This window comes from Falco naumanni, chromosome 8 (genome assembly GCF_017639655.2).
Source record: "Falco naumanni isolate bFalNau1 chromosome 8, bFalNau1.pat, whole genome shotgun sequence".
NCBI classification, from domain to species: Eukaryota; Metazoa; Chordata; class Aves; order Falconiformes; family Falconidae; genus Falco; species Falco naumanni.
Window position 1 is genome coordinate 1,161,257 of NC_054061.1, and position 24,092 is coordinate 1,185,348.

Consider the following 24,092-nt stretch of genomic DNA (forward strand, 5'->3'; position numbering starts at 1 on the left):
CACTTGAAACTCTGTAATGTTCCCTTTCTGTTTCTCTGAACAGGGATGCAGAGTAGAATTTTATTTTGGGCTGTATTTGTCCTTTGATACACCCTTTCTACTGCTATAGAGACTTGTTAGGCGTAAAGAATGGGACAAAGTAAAATATGAAATTGACTTTCTTTGTGAATATTTAATGTTACAGAGAAGGCAAAGGGTTTTTTTGTCCAAGAGTGTCTTCCTGCTGATTATATCTAAGCATATCTGCTTATATAACGTCTGTTGGGAAACAGAGTGCCAGTATGTTTGCAGCAAATATATTGTAGTGTCTAAGATACAAGGTGTTCTTTGTTTTTTTTTATCAGCACCTACCACACAAGACCAGACCCCGAGTTCGGGTGTTTCAGTTGCCACACCATCAGTCAGTGTTTCAACCTCTGCTCCTTCTGCTACACCTGTGCAGACTGTACCCCAGCCAGTCCCACAGACATTGCCTCCTGCAGTTCCTCATGCAGTACCTCAACCAACTGCAGCAATTCCTGCTTTTCCACCAGTAATGGTACCTCCATTTCGTGTCCCCCTTCCTGGCATGCCTATTCCACTTCCAGGTAAATTGGCAAACTGTAATTGTCTTGTCCGCTACATGTCCATGTTGTCAATTTGTTTGCACTCATGTGTCCACTGTGTACGGAACTTGCCTGAATCCTCTCCACTCAGAGTATTTTTGAAAGAATTCAGGGTTAGCAGACAGACTTTTTAATTAACAAAGAACATAAAATTTTTTGACTTCTAGTTCTTTGATATAATGTATCAGAAAACAGCTGCATTTAAACATGTAAACCTTTTCCTTTTAGATAACAGGAAAATGTAAGAATTGCAGTAAACACTTTTTAATCTCATGGCACATGTCTATCTTGTAATCCTATTAAAAAAAAGTGAACTTTTAGACAGAATCCATATGTGACTATGAGAATATTGTAGCACTGTATTTTGCAAACTGCAGTATTGCTAAAAATTTTTTCTACTTGCTTTTTAGTCTTGTGCATAAATATTTGTTAGGATGTGGATTATAGCCATAAGAAAATAATATATTTATAAGCAGGAAAAATTACCGTTCGAATGCATTTACCCTGAATGATGTTAGGTATTTCCAGTTCTCTTGGTTTGCAGCTATCAGGTATGATGCTGAATGTGATGCAAAATGTTGAGGTTTAAACTGAGGACTGTAATGAAGGCATTCAGGCTGCTAGGGTAGTATTTGTAGGCTTTAGATGTAAAGGCCATTGAGAAGAAATAGTAGATGGCAGCCCAGGGCTTCCTGGGTAAATAATATTTTCTGAAGTTTTTATAAAATACTTAGTTACTTAAGGAAGTAATTTTAGGCTGACAAAATTTTGGACTCAACTGCTGTTTCTAATTGCTGCGTAGCTCCACTTAAAAGGTTGCTAAAGCTACTCCTTGCTTAAATACCATGTTGCAGTTTGCATGGGTATGGCTGAACTCCTGTTCTAGTACAAAAGTAATTAGTGTTTTTTCATTGTGCGGTAACAATAAATACATACCAAGAGCTGATGATTTTCTGTTGCAAAGGAAGGTTTGAGACTGCAGTTGTATTGGATACAAGTTAGTTTCTGATTAAGAGTTACAAAGAGGCAGCTCTGAGCAAAGAGTTTCTGACTCCTGTACAAGCTGAGGTGTCTTCTTCCCTGCTGTCCTTCTAACGCATTGATCCAGCACATATGGAGGCCTTTACCTTCCATCAAATAGGAAGAAATTGGATGAAAAAGTAATCCTTTCGAAGTTTTGATGCAGAGTGTAACCATCAAAGTAGTTAAAATGAGTATTAGTTCTGCTAACTAGAAGAGAGGATCAACTTTTAGTTGCCTCATGCTTTTAGCAGAGTCTTCTAAAATAAGGAGATGAAGCTACTTTAATCTGTTAACTTGCTTGAAAAGGAAATTGCAGTGTAGTACAGGAAGCAGATACTATTCTGAACCTAATATTCAAGACTGGAAAAAATATGGGTAAAGGGTAGAGAGAGAATTCTGGTGTCTGTATATTTGTGAGGTTTGAAAGAACAATAGAAAGGGTTAAGCCTTAAAGGTGGTCAGCTGAATGTTCTTAGCTGCAATTTCTGACACTGCCAGGTACCTCTGAAGGGTATAATCCTCTACTCAAGTGTCAGCTGTTAGGTAAATGTTAATGGTCAAAGCAGTAGAGTGCCAGTGAAAACAGGTACACTAGGGTGTGTGCTTGGGTTGGGTTTTTTTGTAAGCTCTCAGTCAAAAAGTTTTGTGAGTAGTGTAATACAGAGGGAAAGACAGCAAGAACATCGATCTTCTTAAGCTTATTTTTGAAAATTATTTTTTTTTTAGAACTTTCCTGCTAGCAAGCCTTATATCTGGCCTCTTCTGTTCCCATGGTGAGATGAGCCTTTTGGGTGGAACCCATAATACATAGGAAGGAATATCTAGCAGTAAAGTGTGTGCTTCCACTAACAAGTCTGACTTGTCATTTTGCCTGATTACAGAATAAAATCAGCCTACTACTTTCAGCCAGTTCTGGCTTGAGTTGGTTGTAGTGGTTTATAAACACTGTAAAAAAAAAAAAGGGAAGACTTTAACATTTTTTGTAGTAACAAGAAACAAAAGAGAAGTCAAAATTTCTTCATGGCAGTATAAAGTGAAGTCAAAAAAGGCTTACGAAGTTTTAATGTGTAGATATTTGAGGCTTTCAGCACTAGATATAGTATCAGCTAGATTTCTTTCAAGTTAGAGACAGAGCTGAACAATACCATTGTCAAGTGTGATTTCAAAGTTAATCTCTGTATTATACTGTAGTAAGACGGAACAATGGAAGAGTTGATTAGTGGTATCTCGTAATCTCAGATCTTAAAAAGTAAGTCTGCTTTCTCTTAATTCATATGTTAAAAGTTAGTTGTGTGTTTGAGAATTAACTTGACAGAGGAAATGGCTTGGGTATTTGCCAAGTCTTATCTGCGCTGCAGTATCTCTAATTTCAGTGATCTCGCAGATGACATTATTTATACTGACCCAGTTTTAAGACATGCTGTAACTTCCTTAACAAAACGAATTTTCAGATTAATTTTCAAGTACATAGTGTAAACCTCCCACCCCCAAAAATTTAGACAAACACTTCATTCAATGCTGTTCAAGTCAATGTTTTTGTGTCTCAATTCATACCTTTTTTTTTTTTTACAAAACTAGTTTTGGATTCTTTCATTGAAATTATTATTAAAAAACATTACAATTCTGTGTTCTCACAAATACTTTAAAAATAAATTGGCAGTATTTTTATATGCTTTCCATACTAGATCCCTCATGAATAAAACCAGAAATTACTTCGGTTATAAACACAGGGGTTTAATTTCACATTGTGCCAGAGGATTTCCAACTTCAGATGATGAATTGAAACCATTTAAGGAAGTGTCTGAAGTATTTCAGTTTCCCGAGCGTCCAGACCAATGTAGAAAGAACTTCTACAGTTTCCTTCCACACCTTAAAATGAAAGTTTTTGGAAACATTTTCACCATATCCCTGTCTAATTTCCTACTGGATTTTGCATCTAATTGAAGAGGATGAGATGCTTTCTTCTCTGCGGCATTTCTACATAATTTCTTAATGAGCTGGAGAGCAGAACAGTGCATGATGCTACCTTTTTGAAAGCTAGTCATGCTGCTTTTAGAGCATTTTTCAGCTCATGACTTTCTTGATAATGAAAAATAAAGAAAATGTTTGCTGCCACTGCCCTAGTGCAGCTTTGTGTACCTCTGTTTGCAGCTTCATTGCTTTTATTTCTTCCCCCTCCACCCCCTCTTCTTCTACCTCCAGCCTCTCTGTAATGACCCTCATAACCTCAGCTTTCCCTCTGGGTTGAATTTGGCTTTTGCCCCGCCACACCTTGCTAGTCTGACTAGTTTAAATCTGTCCTTCAACTCTTACTGCTGCTTCCTAAATGCAGCAGCAGCCTGAAAATCGCAGGGACCGTTAGTTTCACTTTGTTGCTGCTCCCCGGTGGATCTGGCTGAGCAGAGGCTGTCAGTAGAACACAGCGCCATCAACAGTATTTTCCCGTGGTTACTGCCCTACAAGGAGAGCAGCTCCCCCTTGAATGAACTTAAACCCCTGAGTCTTCATTGAAACACCTTTTTTCTTTTTAATGACATCCCACTAATGTGCTAAACAGCTGGTTTAATGTAGGCAGAATGTTGCTGCAGCTTAAAATTAGTTTTATATTTGATCCGGCATAAAATGTTGGAGGAAAAATAATTCACATTTTCTTGCCGGGAGGCTTTCTCTTTGCCAGCTGGAAATGGCATTCTAAATTGTAGCAGGAAATCTGTAGCATCCAGACTCCCAGTGGTAGCTGACATACAATGGCAGCTTTCCAACATGCTTGCTTATCCATTTTACAGGTGTAGCAATGATGCAAATAGTCAGCTGCCCGTATGTAAAGACAGTCGCTACCACCAAGACCGGTAATTTTCAAAACCATCTTAGTTCGTTTTGTCTGTAAGTTGGCATGGTAGTGAATGTTGTTGTTTATCTTTTATTTATTTATTTGCTTCCCCAATTGAATGAATATATATACTTTATTTTCAAAACAGTATAAATGCAAATATCATATTTGGCCAGGAAATAACTTTCCCAAATAACTGTTAGTGTTAGCTTCTTTTATACAAAAATTCAGTACAGTTTCCTGTAATCATTGAGTTCTGTAATAACTGTGAATCTCTTCATGCCCATACTTCTTAGTTATTAGTTTCTTGTGTGTGGATTTTTGTTTTTCCTACTTCCACATGTATAGTGACATGATTGTGCTCGCATGTTGGTGTGCGTGTATGTGCGTCTTAGTATAAATTTTCATTTTCCACATTGCGGATTTAAGAAGTCACTTACTGAGAATACTTTACAGCAATGCGTAATGTGTGCTTTTCCATTATTTGAAAAGATAGACTTTTTCATAGAAATGTTAAAGGCTCAAAATTACGATGTTTTAGTTCTGGTCCTATTAAATTTGTTTTTCTAGAACTTGTCGTTCAAAATATGTTCAGTATATCCATTTTGTTGGGAAGTAGAGAAATAATAGAGTAATACACCATTCTGGCTTTCTTACCTTTGGATATTTGCTTGCCATTTTGCTTTAGGACGTCAATAAAATGTTTGGGTTTTTTTTCCAATCAGTCTGCAGTATTAAACAAAACCATCACATAATCTCAAATTACTTCATTCTCATCAGTTTTTATCCAAGGCTGTGAATTAATGTTAACTTCCATTAAGTCAGGATTTAAGATTTGTCAAGAATCTTAAGATTCTTTGTCAAGAATGCATATTGCATGGCTCAAATTCAAGCCACTGTTGTCTTTTTTTTTCAAGAGCAATACGAATATGTCTTAAAATGACAGCATAATTAAACAGTGGTGCAGATTTTTTTTTTAAAAAGTAATTATTTTCTATAAAGATCTAAAATACTTTTTTAATAAATACAGCACTTAATTTTAAAGTATTAAAGCAAATGTCTGAAAACTAACAAGCTTTGTGCTTGATTTGTGCAGAATTACACATTAATTAAAACAAAAAGCTATCTAATCTGCCTGCTAATATGGGCATTATTGGTTATAAAACATGGGAAGGAAATATAGTAACAGGGTGTTGCTTTCCAATTTAATTTTGAAAACTATCTTTATATTTATTTATATAGGTTGATTATTTGTAAACTAAGTCAGTAAAGCCCTAGGTATTGGTTCTTGGGTACTTCATTGTCACTTACTGTTTTCTTTCCTTTCTTCCTTTCTTTTTTCTTTTTTTTTCTTTTTTTTTTTTCTTTTTTTCTTTTTTATGCAGGTGTCTTGCCAGGCATGGCCCCTCCCATTGTACCTATGATCCATCCTCAGGTTGCTATTGCTGCTTCACCTGCTACGTTGGCTGGAGCAACAGCAGTCTCTGAGTGGACAGAGTACAAAACAGCAGATGGAAAGACTTACTATTATAACAATAGGACTTTGGAGTCGACATGGGAAAAACCCCAGGAACTGAAAGAAAAAGGTACTCTTCTTGGGTTTTTGTTGGTTTTTTTCTTCTCTTTTAATACAGCTGTATACTACGCAACACTGCTTAGACCATTAATGATTGCGTTTGAAAATGTGAATGGGCATGTTTTTAATCCCTAATAATTTGGGAATATTTCTAATCCCTTATCTCCTTTAAGAATATTTTGAAATCCTAATTATAAGTATCCTTTCAAGTTGGTCTCAAGTCTGAAAGTTATAGTTTCTTTGTATTGTGAGAGTATTTGGTTCTAGAGTTGCTTCTGAATCCTGACATGCTTGGGTAAATGTGTGTTATCACTCCAGTAGAACGTATGTACTTTACATACTCACATGTTTGAGAAGGTCCCAGTTGCAGAAAGATGGACAGTGAGGGGAAAATTCAGTTGTTCTAAAAACTATAAACAAGGAAAGGATGAACATCATTGAAATGCTAGATTTCAGATCTTTAAAAGTCAAGTATATAAACAAATTTGGAATATGAGTAAAAATAAATTACCTCCCCCTGTCCACATCCCTAGGTTTTATTCTGGTCATATTCCGTGACTCTTTATTTGAATTCACATTATATTCACGGGTGATTGGAGGGAAATTAGTCTTGTATCATAAATAAGATGGAAGGGGCAAAAATTCTGTGGCTTTTATGCAATTTATAAATTTGTTTTAGGAAAACAAATCCAGTGAGAGCCTCGTTTTATTGGCTGCTGGACTCTTTATTTACAAGAAATCTTTGTTTAGGTACATTCAGAACACTTACACAGTTAGCTAGTTTAATACCCATTTTTCTAATAATTTGCATTTAAATAGTAGGTCTTTTTACTGAGGTGAAAACATCTAACACGGCAAATACCAATTTTGCTGAGTAAAGATGATACTTATTTTTTTTAATGGGTGCAGAGCAATCCTAAGATGAGTCTTTATCAATTTTCTCTGATTTCCATGTTTTTTTGTCAACAGGATTTCAAATCTGCAAGTGTTCTTTGGTGTTGTGCTGTTGGTTGATATGTTTATTGGTGTTTCAGCTGCTTCTGTTGGTACTCTTTAGTTAGCATAAGGCAGCCCATCATTCTAAAAAGCTATTTCGTTTTCCAGTCCCAAGTGGATCTTGGTACAGAAGGTAACGATGTCATCATAAGCAGACAATGTAAAGCCCAAGAAGGACAGAAAGTGGTGAAAATGCATTAAAAATACATTGGTTGGTGGTTGTGCTTGGAAAATACTGATAAAAATTTGTTGTGGCTCTATAACAGTTTCTTAATACTTTATTCAGAAAAAATGGAAGAGAAGATTAAAGAGCCAATTAAAGAACCAACGGAGGAGCCTTTACCAATGGAGACAGAAGAAGAAGAGCCAAAAGAAGAACCTATAAAAGAACTTATAAAGGAGGTAAAAGACCTTGCAACCAATAGTCAGTATTGCCATTTTGAATCCTACATCCTACAGGTGTAGATGTATATGTAGACCAGGCATATTGACAGGAGACATGGTTAGTAATTTGAGTTCTTAAATTCCTGGGGTGACTTTGAAAGCCTTCCTTTTGGACTCATAGCTTTTTTTTTTTCTAATTGTCTTTCTTTGTTGTTGTTGTTACAATAAGGAAAAAAGGACATTTAAAAGAAAAATACAGACTTTGTGAGTTAAGAAATTATTAAGAACACGGAAAAGAAGTTGGCTAATTATGCAGACATGATGTTCTCTCGCTGATTTTAAGGTGTTCAGAAAAATGAAACTTGTCCTGAATGTCTGAAATCTTTAAATGAATAGCTTTTTCTCTATTCCTTTACTTCTTTATTTTGAACAGTTCTGAAACAAAGGTTACACATTCTCCACCTGCTATAACTGATCAGTTTGGTCTGGTAGGAACACATGGCCTAGCAATTGTCTGTAGTGTTTACATTGCAGTAAACAAAATTAACTTTTTTCTTGTAAGCCATTCTGTCGTGCTGAGAAAGCATAGTTCTTGAAGGTGCTAAGGTGTTTAAATAAAAATTAAAGCTTTTATACTGATTTCTGTGGACTTCAACACAGCTTAGTAGGCAAAAAACCAGAATTCAGTTGCTGTTTTTTATTACCACTCTACCCTGTTTGCTTTTGAGGTTGTTGCTACTTTGTTTATTTCTGCTACAAAGGTTATTGTGGATTTTTGACTGTTCCGTACTACATGTCTCATTTTCAAGTAAATTTTAAAGAATAAATCAGAATCTCTTTGTGAGAAACTACACCCTTGTTCCTGTATTCAGGCCTTGACTCAAGGATTCATGCAGATCTCGGAAGGCGTTTAAATAAGGTTGCATTGAAGTCGGAAGTTAAGTAAACACTTAAGAGGTTTTCTGAATTGAGATTTTTGAATAGCAGTTACTGTTGAAATTCCAGTGCTTCTGTTTTAAGCTTGGATGAAGTGTAATTGCGAACTCTTTGTTAGCATTGTTTCAGAATACATTTGCTTGTTTAAAACAAGTAAGTTGGTTCATAATAAATAATTAGCTAGCTGTCATTGCCTGAATCCTGTAACTTGTTTTCTCGCTTGAGGAGCCAAAAGAGGAAGAAATGACTGAAGAAGAAAAAGCAGCTCAGAAGGCCAAGCCGGTGGCAACCACTCCTATTCCAGGAACCCCGTGGTAGGTAATGGTTTTCCCCATGGCCCGCTACTGCGGGACTGAAACATCAGTCCCTGAAGCCACCAGGAAGGTTACTGGGTAGTTAAAACCAGTAGTAGTATGTGAGGATGCTGTTCTTCTATGCTTCTGGCTCAAATAATGTTGGATTTCTCCAGCCAACACTGTTCAGGCTGTCCCACAGCTCACGATGTTCAGTGGTGTGTGTGTAGCCTTTGTACCACACACTAACTGCAGTCCTGTGAGGTGCGTTACCAGTATAGATTTCATATCCCAGTTTCCTTCATCTGCCACTGATTCCTTCTGATCTGGTATGAAATACTGGCCAAAAAAATAAAATAATTAAAAAAAAAATAGTCTTGGACTTCTTTTGCCTTGGGGAATTAATAGGTGCTGGCCAAAACAATCCTTTTTTTTTTTTTTTTTTTTTTTTTTTTTTACTTGGCATAGATACTCAGCAGGTGCCTGTGTGTATAATGTCATGATGAGGTTACTCTTGCTGTAATGTATGTAAATCATCTTGGTGTGCTTGGATGACCAAGGTAGAAATCTTACTGATGGAGGAATATTGTCTTAATATTTGCAATTCAGCCATTGATGCTTTTTTATTAATGTTTGATGTTTAAAACTGCCTCCCTTCAAATTATCTCTGTGATTCTTTCATCCCATCATTTATCCAGTTCTGGCACGATCATTAGGTTGCTTTTTGCCGTCTTTTGCAGGGCATTGAAGTGATGAGGTACATTTTATCCCAAAATCAAATTCATCTGTCTGAAACATTTTTCTAGAGAACTGAGTATACTGCAGTTCCTGATAAAAAGCATTTCTAAAATTGCATTTCAGATCTGCTAGCAAAGAACAGCAATAATTCAGTGTCCTGTTCAGACAGTAGGAATGTCTGGTAGTTGTGCAGTGAGTGTAACCTGGGTCTGTCTGTGACCGTTGTGCTTGTGAACAGTCTTTGAGTGTGGTAACAGAATGAATGAAACAGAATGAATGAAACCAACAGTCATACAAGACTCCCTGTCTGACTGTTCGATTTCTAGGTGTGTGGTGTGGACCGGCGATGAGCGTGTTTTCTTCTATAACCCTACCACTCGCCTTTCGATGTGGGATCGACCAGATGACCTAATTGGAAGAGCTGATGTGGACAAAATTATTCAAGAACCTCCTCACAAAAAAGGAATGGAAGAAGGAAAAAAACTTAGTAAGAGCAATCGTACTGCCTTCTTGAGAAGTCTGTATATCATTTACTGCTTATTTTGTGTTGATTTCCAAAGCTAGCAATATTTGAAATAAATGAGAGAAATGTAAGGACATACTAAAAAATTTATATAGCTTTGGAATTGAAGAAGGCTGGTGGGAATGCAGGTTTATAGAGTCCTTTGGGGAGAAAATAGTCCATTGAAGAAAGTAGATACTAACAAAGGTTAACTTTTCTCTAAATGCCAACAGGCTGAAAAAACTCCACGTTTTTACTGACTTAAAAAAAGGGACTGTGTTTGTTTTATAAGCAGGAGGAATTCAGGGGCCAGAAAAGATTAATCATAATATATGAAGGGCTCTCACAGAAGAGGATTTAACTTAGAGAACATCAACTGGAATACAGTTTTGGAAACAGCTGCCAAGAGCAGAGAAACATTCAAGAAGCTGCTGAGATGAGACTTGTCTCTGGCATGAGTTCTAGTAAATAGTCCTGGGATGACACATGGCTTGGTAGTTGGAGGAGAGCAAAGTGCATGTACGTAATCAGCAGGTCCAGATGTGCTTCATTAGACTGTTTAGCCTAATTAAGGGTTTTTTCCCTTAATTCCCCTGGGAATTAGAGGTCAGTGTTTGCCATTTTAAATGCAAAGTTGGCCACAAGTCTGTTAGTCCTGCTGCCACATTCAGATAGTGTTATTCTGAAAGTGACTGAAAACTGTATGTCTGTCTTTGTCAGAATACATTCTTGCTGCATGTGTTGTCCTCTGTTTTTGCACAAGGCTTCATTTGTAAATTACAAACTTTGCATAAATACAAAATCTAAAGTATTATTGAAATCTGTTACAGTTAGAGAAGAGCATGAATCTACAGAGGACGCAAACGAAGACGAGCCTATTAAAATTAAAAAGCGCAAGTAAGTTTGTGTTTTTGATACTAAGTGCTCTGTGTTGATAAAGTTTTTCATCTGAGCAGTGTGTATTCCTGTCGTATTCGGCAGAATACAGTTACTGTATCCAGCGGTAACTGATAGGATCGCTGAACATGCTCATCAGCTTTCTGCTGTTTTACTTTAGTAGCTCAAGTATTTGATATCTCTCTGAGATAGCTGAAATTCATGTGTAGCAGAAATAGCATCTCCTTTGGAAATCATTTGAAATGGAAATAAATGGTGTAAGTTGGTGAATCCAAGGAATATTTTGAGTGCAGTTTATCTTAAATAGTTTGCTTCTGTAGCTTGCTTATCTAGCTTGTTGATTTCTGTGCACAAGATTTTGTTGCCAAAAATGCAGCCCTATAGACTTTTCATAGTGATTACTGTTTTCACTCTGTTATAAAGGTTTGACAATTTTGCGTAAGTCTTTTGGTCTGTATTGCCTATTGGAAGTGATACATGTCACTTCACTATTAAGTTATGTACACAGAGTGTTCTAAAAGTAGTTTTACCATTTTATTTGGTTTTGCATACTTTTAGGGATGATCATAAAGTTGTTGGCAGTTAGAGCTTTGAGTGTGTTTGGCATGAAGTGTCTTTGCTCTCTTAGTAAACGTAGATCAACAAGGAGCACACTTTTTTCCAGAAATGCTTTGATGGATGAATGTATCACTCTCTTTACGGCACTTTCTGTTGCTCAGTTTGAACAACTCCCTTAGCCATAGCCTTCTCACGGACCTCATGGTCTTGAGTGGGAGATAAGAAGATTTGTGCGGTTAACGGAAAATCTGTTGCACATCTGGCAAGACTGCTAAATACAACCAGAATGTGCCAACTTCCTGGAGTCATTTGGCACTGAAGTTATTGAGAATATTTTGGTTCTTGAGCTCTTTCAGTATGAAAGCATTCATAGCCAAGCCTCAAAGAATGGCTTTCATGACCTCTGAGCCTGCGCTTCTGAGGTAACGGGTTATGTCCATCTTGTGCTGGTGCAGTTCAGTTTCTAACCTCCAGGATTAACACATTACTTCTCAAGTTATACTGTATGTTTGATTTTTTCAGGAAAGACGATAACAAAGACATTGATTCAGAGAAGGAGGCTGCTATGGAAGCTGAAATTAAAGCCGCTCGAGAGAGAGCCATTGTCCCTCTGGAGGCTCGGATGAAGCAATTCAAGGACATGCTTCTAGAAAGAGGGGTCAGAGAAATCTGTGTGTGTGAGAGATGGAGGGGGAGGGAAGGAGGGTTTTGGGCAGAGGCCTCAATTCTTAGCAAATTCAGAACCTGCAGTGCTTTATGTAAGGAAAACAATCTCACCCTTCCTCTGAATAATGGATGCATTTGGCACACAACTCCATATTTCAAAGAATATTACAATTATAGCAAAATTTTGATTTCGAAGTAACTGAAATTAAACAGTATCAAGACAGATTTTTGTTTTTACTTTTTTGTAAGTACTTACCTAGTTGAAAGCTGCCATTGCAAATAAATAAGATACACAAACTGTACACATCCTTAATGTTTTTGGAAATGTTCCTACATGAGAAAAGCAGTAAATTCCACTGTAGCCTGTATGCTCTTATCGTTAAATGGGAGACTTCTTGCTTTTAGTTAACAAAATTTGAACTCTGCTTGATACCAGTCAGTTTTGATGGATAAGTTAGGCTATTAGAATGTAAGTTTATATAGTAACTTTAAAAAATGGAAGTGGTTCCAGCTGCCTGTGCAGCTTTTGTTTGGTTTCAATAGCTGGATTTTATGGGGTAGTTTTATTAAAACTTGTTTAAGATGAGCTCAAATGTGTTTAAATCTGTTTCTTTTGTAGCAGAACTGTTTACACTCATAACACTTAGAAAAAGTGTAAAGCAGGCATGGGATATGAGAACATAGAATCTCAAGGCTTTCTTCTGATGTACTTTTTTTTACCCTAATTGTCACACATAGTAGTAATTACATGTGTGTTACTATTTAATGTTCACAGCCAATTAGTGTTGAAACTTGGTATGGCAGCCTCCATCATCTATTAGCGATGAAAGCTTCAGAATGAGTTTGTTCCCCTCTCCATCAGATGTCCTGTAGTTTTCAAGCAAAACTGTACAACTTCTGTATATTTGAGAAAACTTAATTGTTAGTTAAAATCTGACTTTTTTTTTTTTAATTGAAGGTCTCTGCTTTTTCAACATGGGAGAAAGAGCTACACAAGATAGTTTTTGATCCTCGTTACTTACTTCTCAACCCAAAAGAAAGGAAACAGGTAAAAGAGAAGTCAGATTTACTCCCCATCTAGACACAGCTACTACAGGCTTTATCTAAATCCTCAGTCTGCTATTTTTGTTCTTCCTGACCTTCCAGACTAATCAGTGTTGCAAGGGATTTTTGTTATAATTAGGGTTTGTCCGGAAATGAAAGAAGCCAGCAAGAAAAGAAGTGAGTTTCTAGTTTTTATTTTTCCTGTGGTTGGAAGATCTAATATTTTAACACAGTGAAATTGTTGCTTACCTAGCTCACAAAACCTAAACATAACTATGATAATCATCAGTATCTCTTCAAAATATTGGCACAATGAATAAACTACTTTTTAATAAAAAAGGGGTGAGTGGGCTAAAGCACATATTTATTGTTAAGCAAGTTCTCCCTCCAGAAGCTTTTCTTCAAATGGATGTAGGCAAATGGAAAACTTGAAGACTACATGAGGTGTCTGCGGTCCTAAGCATACAACCCAGAAAAATTTTAACATAACACAAATGTGTAAGAAACTTCTTCATAGGTCTCAGGTTATGATACAGTACACTATACGTTCAGAGATTGGAGTAATTTGCATATTCAAATGCAAAGAGTCCCTAACCCTTCTTTCTGCCTTGTTTGTGTTGGCTCTCTGCTGAAAGGAAAGGAAATAGGAGAAAAGGAAAGAAATGGGATTTTTCCTCCCTCTTGCCTAGAGCTTATTGGTTTCAGGTTTGTGTTTTATGTCGGTGACTGGTGTTTCTGTAGGTATTTGATCAGTATGTGAAAACCCGAGCAGAAGAAGAGCGCAAGGAGAAGAAAAACAAAATAATGCAAGCCAAGGAGGATTTCAAGAAAATGATGGAAGAAGCAAAGATTAATCCAAGGTAGGAGCTTCTTTCTAGTTCGTATCATAAGCTGTATTAGAATGAATTATGTTGGGTGGTATTAGGTAGATTAACCTTTTCAAAATGGGCAGAGAAGAACCATCAGATATTGTTGAAATCTTCTTTTGCCTGCTTGCATTCGCCTAACCCATGAAATGATAGAGCTTGTGATTTATAACTATTTACATACTTTAAAGCATTTTGAAGAAGTCTCCAGCATGCTGTCCAGATTGTGAGAAAAGCCTCATGATCCACCACAAGTTTTCTTCAATAACCCTGTTTCTTCTCAAGAGTATTAGTAGTCTCTGAGAGGTACTAGGGAGATTTCTTCGGTTTGAAGGGGGCTGAAGGGATGTTTTTCTGGTTACAAAGTATGTTAATGGTAATATGGTAGAATGTTTGGGTTGCTTTAATATAGAAATTACTATGTACCCCTCGCAGTCAGACCTACCTGCAGTGATAATAGTGAGGTGAGGACAGCGAATGTGCTAACGTTCCAGACTCTACTGCTAGAATTGTTTGTTTCACAGGCTTCTCGCACAGAGTTCATGAAACGTGCTTATGTCACCAGATGAGCTCTAAATCATTCTCTTTCAGCATCTCTTGGCTTATCTGGCGTTAATTCTTTTACAGCGAAGTAACAACTCATTTGTTAAGCTTAATTTTTTTTTCAGTGACCCATTTTGGAAATCTGGTGGAAGCCAGTGTTATGTTAACTTCTAAATTACATCAAATCTGATTAATAACTTAAAACACCTGTCTGCTCACTTTATAAGGGTAACAGTTTCGACAGTAGTAGGCTGGGAAGAATGGAGGCATGGAAATGTTTTAAGAAAATGTTCATCAGTAATAAGTTTAACATACAATTTGGAGACTAACATGGACTATTATGTTAGCCTTGGTGTCCTCAGCTTCCAAGGTATCTCTGGCGTGACATATTGGGACTGACTCTTGTCTGATTATGGGTTGGGGTGGGAAAGAGAGTTCCAGCTGAAATACTGTCTTGTTTAATCTTATCCTTTGTCTTCTGGTTTCAGTGTTTGTCTAAAGATATTGCTGTACTTCTGTGAGTGCCAGACTGTGTTTTTTATCATCTCAGTCCAACATGCTCAAGAGTTTGTGTTCCACTTCACTTAAACAACTCTTGTTCTTCAATATAGCTGTACATACATTCACTTTCTAATCTTTTTGAATAAGCTACCAAATTATCTTCTTGTTTCAATTTACCCTACAGCAACAGTAGGCTGGATTTTCCAAGTCTAATTATTTCCATGCTGTGATGAAAACATTCGTATGATTATAAGTGTCTCACGTATTCTTGGGGCCAGATTTGCATCAGAGCTTGGAAAAAGCACAGTAGTGGTTTTTTTTCGAGGTAAGTGGCAGTACTATATCTACTGCACAGATTGGAATCTGGCCCTGGAGGTGAGAGAACGGTCAGGGAAATGCTATGGAGATAATGGGTTGAAAGCCCAGTGTGGCTGCATCTGCCCATGGTGCTTAAAATATTTCAGCTCTGTGTTTGAAGATGAGGCAATGCAGTGTTCACTGTAGAAGGAAAAATCGATTCAGCCAGTGTCTTTTGTGACTCATACCAAAAGGTGATTTTCTTGGTGAACTCTTAGCATGGTTTGGCTGCAAGTGAATGCACATAAAATCTTCAGTTTCACAGCTGTGAAATAACCTGGACAGACTGGTGGCTGAACTGTTAACCCAGTCATGAAGATTTTTGTAGACAACTGAGGGGTTTTTTTATTTCTTCTTGGGTTGCATTGTAGGCTCTCTTCCTACACCTGCACTTTCTGCAGATAGCTGTATTCAAACAAACCAACCGACCAACCCCTGTAATCTCTAACAGTACCTTTCACGTGTGTGCCTAAACCTGACTCCTTTCTATATAGTTCATTGATCAAGCATCTCTATAGTGAGACCATAGGATGTTGTCTTCTTTTTTTTAAATTGTGCTTTGGCATGTACTCTAGCAGAAGAAATATTTCTCTGCTGAACCTGCTTCCCAGCAAAGACAGCTCTGCCAAATGAGTTCACTTGCCATTTTGTTGCAGAACTACTTTTAGTGAATTTGCAGCCAAGCATGCTAAAGACTCGAGATTCAAGGCAATTGAAAAGATGAAAGATCGAGAGGCCTTGTTTAATGAGTTTATCACAGCGGCAAGAAAGAAGGAAAAAGAAGATTCGAAGACCAGAGGTGAGAAGGTAAGGTGACTTTTTTTAGTTCCAGCAGTGTGAATGATGCGAGTCTGAGTGAGGTGGGACAAAGCCAGTGCTTGGTTTCCAGCAAGCATTCTCTGAGACACAGTCCTTCTCTTTCTGTAGAGGTTTTAGACTGCAGACACTTCACAGGTGTCCCTTTGGTCCTTCTGAACTGATCGTTTTTAAGTTTGCAGGTACACTGACTTTTAGAGTATGTAGAATTGAACTTTACATTTATTTGTGAAGCTGAGTTTACTTAAATAATGACACTTTTTTTTCCTTTACCTAAGCAAGTAACATTATATTTTTAACTGGAATAGTGCCTGATTACTATGTATTTCTTTTAAAGTTATATTATCGTGAAACATTAAAAGGAAAAAGATTCTTGTCCTGTTTGGCTGGAAACCCCAGATCTGGCTACTACCTACCTCTCTGTTCTCCAGTGGAGGCAGTAAGAATTTGAAATTCTCTGCAGGATACTCGGTTTAGATTTCAAACAGCTTCCTTATCTTCTCTTTCCATCTAAAAGCTAGCACTTTAGTGACTTTTTAATCTTTCAGTAAATATATCTTATGTATAAACTGCTGCTTATTAGAATTAAAGGTCAGCTATTAAAGATTAATGAATTCCAAATGTCACTTGACCGTATTGTCAATAGCAGGGAGCAGGCTTTCGCTGCTGGGGAAGCAGGCTGCTATGGAGGTGGCATCAGACATTACCATCAAAATATGCAGCCACTTACTTAAATGTCCCTGTGTGTTGTGTGAATGGAGAAAATAACCTCTAAAGCCTAATCATGTTTGACATTTTGAAGTCTGCAATGTTTATTTTGTAATATTAAGTTATTGCAAATTTCACCTATTGAGAATGCATAAAGAAGAGAAAAATGCTGAATAACAGGTTTGGTGTAGGACAATTTCGTTATTAATAAAGTTTTGCATATTTTTTTTAATCTAGGTACTCTGGTCTAATTAGATTCTGTATTCAGTTTTTTCAAATGTTGACTTATTGCTGATATTTTCAATAAATGTGATTTCAGAGAACAACTGATGTAGTTCAAAATTAAGACTTACATACTGCATTTCGATTATGAATATGGAATTTTAAAGCATTCTTGCAGCTTAATAGTGTAGTTAAAGACTTTAAAAAAAGTAAATATTTGCTTTGTTGTTGCATGATCTAAAGTTGAAAATTTAGAAGAAGAGAGATTGTGTTTGTTTGCTTTTGAAATAATGTTTTTTCTCCAAAAGCCTTTTGTAACCATTTTATGTATTCTGTTTTATAACAAGTGGATAGACTTTACAGTTATGTGCTGTGCGGCCTGTCAATCAGTTCAGTCTGACAGCTGTCAATCACTGACACGCAAATATTATGGGATTCCCTAGTGAGGAAAGAATTGGTATCTCTGTGTGGTGACTTTAGCCTCCCGCAGTTCCGGTACTTTACATTTTTTTAGTTTTTTTCCTTGTGAAGTGATGAGAGTTGTACCTGCAATGTGTTAACTGCCAAAAAAAAAAAAAAAAAAAAAAAGACTTCTAAATACTCCTGAAATACTTTCAGTCTTATTTTCCTTTGATTTTGAAAGTGCTTAAAACATAAAAGAAAATTTAAGGCATTTAACTTGAAGCTTTCTCAGTCTGTTTTAAAAGTCCAAAAATCTTTATTTAAGGAAGATCAACTTTACAGAAATCTTTAATGTAAGGGTGTTAAATTATATAATGTTTTTGATTTTGCTTCATTGAGTTATGGCCTATCGGATGGTGATAGAGTAGCCAGCTTCCCAGATGGTTGTTTTTATTCACGTGGCTAATTTTACTTAGTAAGTACAATGCTAATACTTCAGATGACAGACCTGAGGAGGTACACGTGGGTTTGAGGATACCGGGGAAGGGACTATGAGCTGGCAATGTCAACCAGGCTGCAAGGACGCCACCTTGTTCCATGTCCTTGAGATGAGCCATGCCAGCCGATGAGCCTGATGTCCCGTTTTACATAGACTTAATGAAATATTCAGCTGCAAACATGCTGCAGCCCACTGTGCTGATGGCTGTCTCATCTGTCCTGTAAGACCTCTTAACAGTTTCCTTGCTTAATAGTCTGCTCAGTGCAGCTAGTTACTTCGTATAGCTATACCTAACTTGCAGTGTCATAGTGCTACGGTCTTAAAAGATTATTCCTTGGTAAGATGTTTTTGACTCCATTTTTTGAGACCTTTTTGCCTTTTTTTTTTTTTTTTTTTTTAATTGAAAACCAAATTGCAATACTTGTGCTTTGTGTTGCAGATGACTGAAGTTAAACCCATGCTCTAAGAGCATTAAAGGTTTGGAGATGTCGTTTGTTTTTCTCAGGAGGGAATTGGCTGTACCCTCCTGGTTTTCTGCTAGGTCAGCTGCTGGTGAAGCAGTGGGTCCCTCTGGCACCTCCTTCCAGCAGTGCAGGAGCCCAGGGGGAGGGAGGTGCACCAGGCGGGGTGTTGCTGGTGGCTCTGGCGGGAGCATCTTCCTGCAGATCGTGGCGGTGGTCTTGGGTCTGGTTTGGTGTTGCAGCAGGTAGCACGGTGCTTCCAGCAGTGTTGTGGGTATGCAGGCTTCATCCTGTGGAATAGATACATACATACATATGATTTGTGCAGAAACTTTGAAATACCCTTACTTTATAGACTTCTGTAGTAATGTCTGGGAATTTTTTAATTTTTAACCAATATTTCTAATGCCATGGCTTAGAAAGCTTCATATTTTTGATACTGCATGCATGTTTTAAGATGTTTTGAAACAACATTCTTAATATTACAATGAATAAACGGTTTGCTTAGCATTTTATTCATCTACTTTAAGAAAAAGCGATAGTGCTGTAGATCTAGAGCAGCTTCCCACTGGCACTAACCAGTTGTTTTCTAATCTCTGCTTGCTTACTATATTAGTATCTCCGCTGAGATAGTAAAGAAAAAAGCCTATAAAGCCTTTTATGTTTATGTGTTAATGTTGTGAAGAACTAAAATTATTGGTGGGCAAGGCTGCAGAATGTTGGTTCTGATCTTAATTTCATTCTTGCATTCTGCAACAAACCACATTTTTAGAGAACCAGGGTGTGACAGTTCTCTGGCAAGCCAGAGTTTGTTCGCCTGTCCCTCTGCTCGCTTCCCGTATGAACCTCCGTGTTTTGCAGCTAAACTGCTTTTGGTGGTTTTCTTTTTTTAAAGGGATGAAGAGGAGAGAGAAGTAGCAAAAAATGAATGGTCATCCCTTCTCCTAGGTTTTTGGGGTTTTGAATTAGTGTGCCATAAAGAGGGATTTTCGTTTTGCAGACCAGCAGGGTTTGGAATGCTGCGAAGGCAGCATGCTTGGCCTTGCCTGTGGAGTCCCTGGGGTCATTCCCTGGCACTTGGCGAGTGAGGTGAACCAGCCCTCGCCTCTCTGCTTCAGAGAAATGGAGGCTTAAATGCCAGACCAGACTTCTAAGGCGTAAAGTGGTAGAAATATGAAGGAGGAAATACCTAGGACCTAAAGTGCAGCAGGAACAGGGACATTGTCTACCCCAGGAAAAAAAAAAAAAAAAAAAAAAAAGATAAAGGCATAGTAGTTGCTCTTGCAGCTGCTGGTTCTGGGAGTTTGGATGAAAGCATGTTGCTAGTTGTCTCAAAATAAAAAAAACCTAACATGATTGATCCTCTGCCAGCCCTTTGTGATGGCTGTTATGGACAGAGTGCTGACACGTCATTTCCAATTGACAAAGTAGACTACATTTTCTTAAACTTTTATATAAATGTGCATATCAGTCTTAAATATAATTTACTTAATTATCATACATGGGTAATTCTTTATTGGTTAGATCCATCTTAAGATATTGCTCTTTATCAGCAGATCCAAGTATTTACCTCTGTTCATTGTACACTTGCAGGATGAATCCATAAATATTCATTGATTTGTCTAGAGCCTTGTTTAAAACTGCATAGCTTCTATAGTATTGATATGCAAAATGCTATAATGTAGAATCAGTAACTTGTTACTTTGATGTATATATATATATAAAAGCTCAAAAAATAAGCTTAAATTGGAGTAAATTAATAAAAACTATTGGTGAATAATTTTCTAAATAATATAGTTCGTCTTAGATGTAGCAGATGTTCTTAATTTATCTGCTTTAGCAAAATTGTCCCAAGGGGAAGTGAATTTTAGATGTGGTTATGCCTAAATTCAGAGTTTTAGTGATTTCTCTAAATTGTAATGGTATGTAATATTAATATGCTTCCCTCTGTTGGAGGTAAGTTGACTCCTTTTTTCGTAAGAGCAAACTGTTGGGTATCAGACTATTTTTCTCAAGTATTGTCTTTCTGGTTTTGTCTGTAAAACAGATCAAAATGGACTTCTTTGAACTACTGGCTAATCACCACCTGGACAGTCAGTCTCGCTGGAGCAAAGTGAAGGACAAAGTAGAGACTGACCCCCGTTACAAAGCAGTGGATAGCTCTTCACAGAGGGAAGATCTTTTCAAACAGTACATAGAAAAAATTGCTAAGGTATGCATGGTGCATCCAAAAGTATAACTTCGGATGTTCTTTGGTCACATTCTGTTATCATGTGAAGTTACTAACTAGAATATATGCTTTAGTTCAATACTAAAGAGAATTCTATACTGTAGTTATTTGTAGAAGTACCCCAGAATGACAGCTTGAAACTTACAAGTTCTGGTGGTGCTGCTGTTGCAGGTGTTCATGGTATACGTGTGCATACACACACATGGTATTTGGGAGAATTTATCCAGCAGAGCAAGAAAGGCAGAGACTCCTGTGAAGCTGTTGGTTGTAAAAATGGCTGTAAAAGTCCAGAGAATGGGTACCATATTGATTACCTACCAGGGTGGGCAGTTTCCTTTGCTGTTAAGCTCAGCTGATATAAAAATTTCCTTCAGGGATATAGATGGCTTATACATAGTTCCTTCACTGGTGGTTCTGTCTTAATCCAGGATTCTTTTCTCTTCCAGGTGATTAATATCTGAGAATGTATCACTATTTGTTAGCCCAGTTTTACTGCTCTCCCCCTCTCCCCCTTGTATTTGGAGTTTGTCAGTGTACACAAACAATGTGCTCGTGAGGAATAGTTGTTCTGTGATCAGTGTTGTGAGCAAACATCTTTTCCCCCACGCAAAACCTGTTTTCTAACCCATAGATCTCAAATCACTTTTGAAGTATTCTGTTCCAAGGTGCCTTTAGTTTGGTAACCCTTTGATTTACTTACCTGTCTGATGAAAACATGAAAGGTGTTGTATTGTTCTTATTGAGAAAAATTTGTTCTTACATTTCAGAACTTAGATTCTGAAAAAGAAAAGGAGCTGGAAAGACAAGCTCGCATTGAGGCAAGTTTGCGTGAACGGGAAAGGGAAGTCCAGAAAGCTCGTTCGGAGCAAACCAAGGAAATTGATAGAGAACGTGAGCAGCACAAACGGGAAGAAGCTATACAAAACTTCAAAGCGCTTCTGTCTGACATGGTGAGATATGGACAGGCTTTCTCAGCTTCTCCGTGCGTTCTTCTTCCAATTATTGTACTACGTAACAGCTTTTTGGCATATGTGATTAAGTTTATGTAGCAATAGAATCCTGTTGTCTTCTCCCCACTGCCCTCCCCTCGCTGCTGGGAGTTCTGCATTGGTGGGAAGAGAATGCTTTGCATTTGGCGTTCATGTGAAGGCATCTTGCCCAGGGAGTTAGTGGATAGCATTATTCCTGCTCTCTGTCTCTGGAGTCTCACAGGCGATGGCAGATTTTTGGTCACGCTACTGTAAATTTTGGTACGTCTGTTGGAAAACTATATAAAGTTGAGCATTAGGAAGAGTCCCCTTATTTGTGCGTTTCTCTCCGTGCTCCAAACGCAGCAACTTTGTCTCACCGTTTCTGTGCTTAGGTTGTGTGTTTACTTTGTTCTGCTGGTCAGGCTGATCGGTGAGAGAGCGTTTCCTGTATGGCCAATGTCCTATTAAGGGGACAGTATTAGCAAAATAAGTTTTCACTTCTGTGTGTACTATGCCCTTGCTCCCTGGTGTAAGATATGAAATACAAATGTGTTACTAGTGCTCGGCTCCACGTTGCAGCAGTGAATTCTTTATAAGAGGGCAGGACTTAAGTGGCTCATCACTCTGGCCTGGTGGTATAGCTAGTAAAGAAAGCCACAGCTCCTTGAGGATGCTCTCTGGGCTAGAAGCACAGCACTGCAAAGTTCCTAGTGTTTCTTTGGAAATAATTATCTCTGAGGCTGCCTTTCCAGACCACTCACTGTTAATGTAGTATGTTACGCATAGAAGAGCGCGCTGGATTTTTCTTTTTGAGAAAGTACTCAACCAAGTCAGTGGGGTATCTCCATCTGCATTTGAACTGATGCAAAGTAATTCCTTCTGCCACTGCCTGTTTAATATTTGTGGGGAAGCTACTACAGTCTTTTTAACTTAAAAACAGCTTGGTTTTTGGTTGGTGGTTTGTTTTGTTTTTTTTTTTTCAAGTTGAACCTTAACTTAAAACAAGAAAAAATATTAAAAAAACCTCACCAAAATAAACCACAACCAAACCCAAAAAACCAATACTAAGTAGTACATTAAAAGTATGAGTAAACTGTAGAAAAAATGATTTAAAAAAAATCATCTTTTGGCTCAGGTGCGTTCTTCAGATGTGTCATGGTCCGATACCAGGAGGACTCTACGCAAAGATCATCGATGGGAATCTGGCTCCTTGCTAGAAAGAGAAGAGAAGGAGAAGCTCTTTAATGAACACATTGAAGCACTTACCAAAAAGAAGAGGGAACACTTTAGGCAACTTCTGGATGAAACTTCAGCGGTAAGAGTTGTATATATTCAAAGAGATTTGTCTTTTTCTGGTTTTCCATCAAACATTCTGATTTGTTTATTTTTATTTCCAGGGCCCCTTTGCTTCACTGCTGTCTTTTCTTCTTCATAACAAAATTTGTGCATTGAGTTTCCTTACCTGTTTATCTTGAGTGTTATTTTAGTTTAACATACAGTTAATTTGCATTTAAACTTCTAATCAGTGATCTTTTTATCTCCTGCAGGACGTTACTTTTCTTCAACACTGAATTATTTGATGCTCTTTATAATATGGCATCTTGCTCTTTCAGATATCTAGTGTGTTTGTCTTAATGAATATCAGTATATAATCTTACCAAGTTGATCTGTTTTGATGTTCTGCTTTATCTTGTGCTACTGAATCTGAACTTGTATTCTGTTTAATACTCTGGAAATCTATCATCTGCTTTGTGTATTGTGGGGTTTTAGTGAGTCTTGCTCTTTTTTAGTTACATGCCAATTTCAGTCAGCTTTCTTTTAACCCAAAAGATTTTACCTCATTTTTTTAATGCATTAGTTAAAAGTCCTCAGAATATTAGGCAGACTTTCGGTGTGCTAGACTAAGATGACAGACATGTAACTCTCAAGCAAGCTCTCTGCAGGTAATTTTAAACAACATATTCATATACGATACCAGAAAAAGACTTTGGGGTGTAAGTTATATTTGTGAGGATGTTGATCTGAAAATGCCATCTCAAAATAATAAAGAAAAGAAAATCAACTAATTAAAAAAGACAAACATAGTTGGGTTTTGATTATCTATACTACACTTAAAAACAGCAACAACTTTGTTAGCAGACTTGGGAGATAGTTAAAAGCTTCAGATGTAGTAATATTTACATTCTGTATTCTTAGAATCTAATTTTCTTTTAATTTAACTATTTTTGCTTCTTTTGAAAGATAACTTTAACATCAACATGGAAAGAAGTGAAAAAAATCATTAAAGAAGATCCAAGGTGCATTAAATTTTCTTCAAGTGACAGGGTAAGTGGTTTGCATCACTGTGGCTAACTGAGTATAGTGCAGGGTACAGAGAAGGGAAGGTAGGAGCTGCTGAAATGGTTTCCGCTTTATGTGAACAGTGGTATTACTGTTTGAATAAGATCTTTTTAAAATTATAAAGGTAA

The 24,092-nt window shown here is 37.3% G+C and overlaps 1 protein-coding gene across 6 annotated transcripts in view; it reads left to right on the forward strand.

Annotated features, from left to right (window-relative positions):
* Nucleotides 1-24,092, forward strand: part of TCERG1 (transcription elongation regulator 1) — a 34,834-nt gene that overhangs the window by 8,177 nt on the left and 2,565 nt on the right. For 2 of the 6 annotated variants that reach the window (XM_040603025.1, XM_040603026.1), the window contains 15 exons: nt 345-587; nt 4,415-4,477; nt 5,844-6,044; nt 7,317-7,432; nt 8,576-8,664; nt 9,708-9,868; nt 10,714-10,780; nt 11,861-11,996; nt 12,963-13,052; nt 13,790-13,908; nt 15,972-16,122; nt 20,471-20,635; nt 21,421-21,603; nt 22,760-22,939; nt 23,866-23,949. In XM_040603025.1, the coding sequence (XP_040458959.1) occupies nt 345-587; nt 4,415-4,477; nt 5,844-6,044; nt 7,317-7,432; nt 8,576-8,664; nt 9,708-9,868; nt 10,714-10,780; nt 11,861-11,996; nt 12,963-13,052; nt 13,790-13,908; nt 15,972-16,122; nt 20,471-20,635; nt 21,421-21,603; nt 22,760-22,939; nt 23,866-23,949 (2,048 nt within the window). Of the gene's footprint in view, nt 1-344; nt 588-4,414; nt 4,478-5,843; nt 6,045-7,316; nt 7,433-8,575; nt 8,665-9,707; nt 9,869-10,713; nt 10,781-11,860; nt 11,997-12,962; nt 13,053-13,789; nt 13,909-15,971; nt 16,123-20,470; nt 20,636-21,420; nt 21,604-22,759; nt 22,940-23,865; nt 23,954-24,092 lie in introns of all 6 variants that reach the window. The other 4 variants (XR_005829244.1, XM_040603027.1, XM_040603028.1 and 1 more) reach the window with 4 other exon arrangements.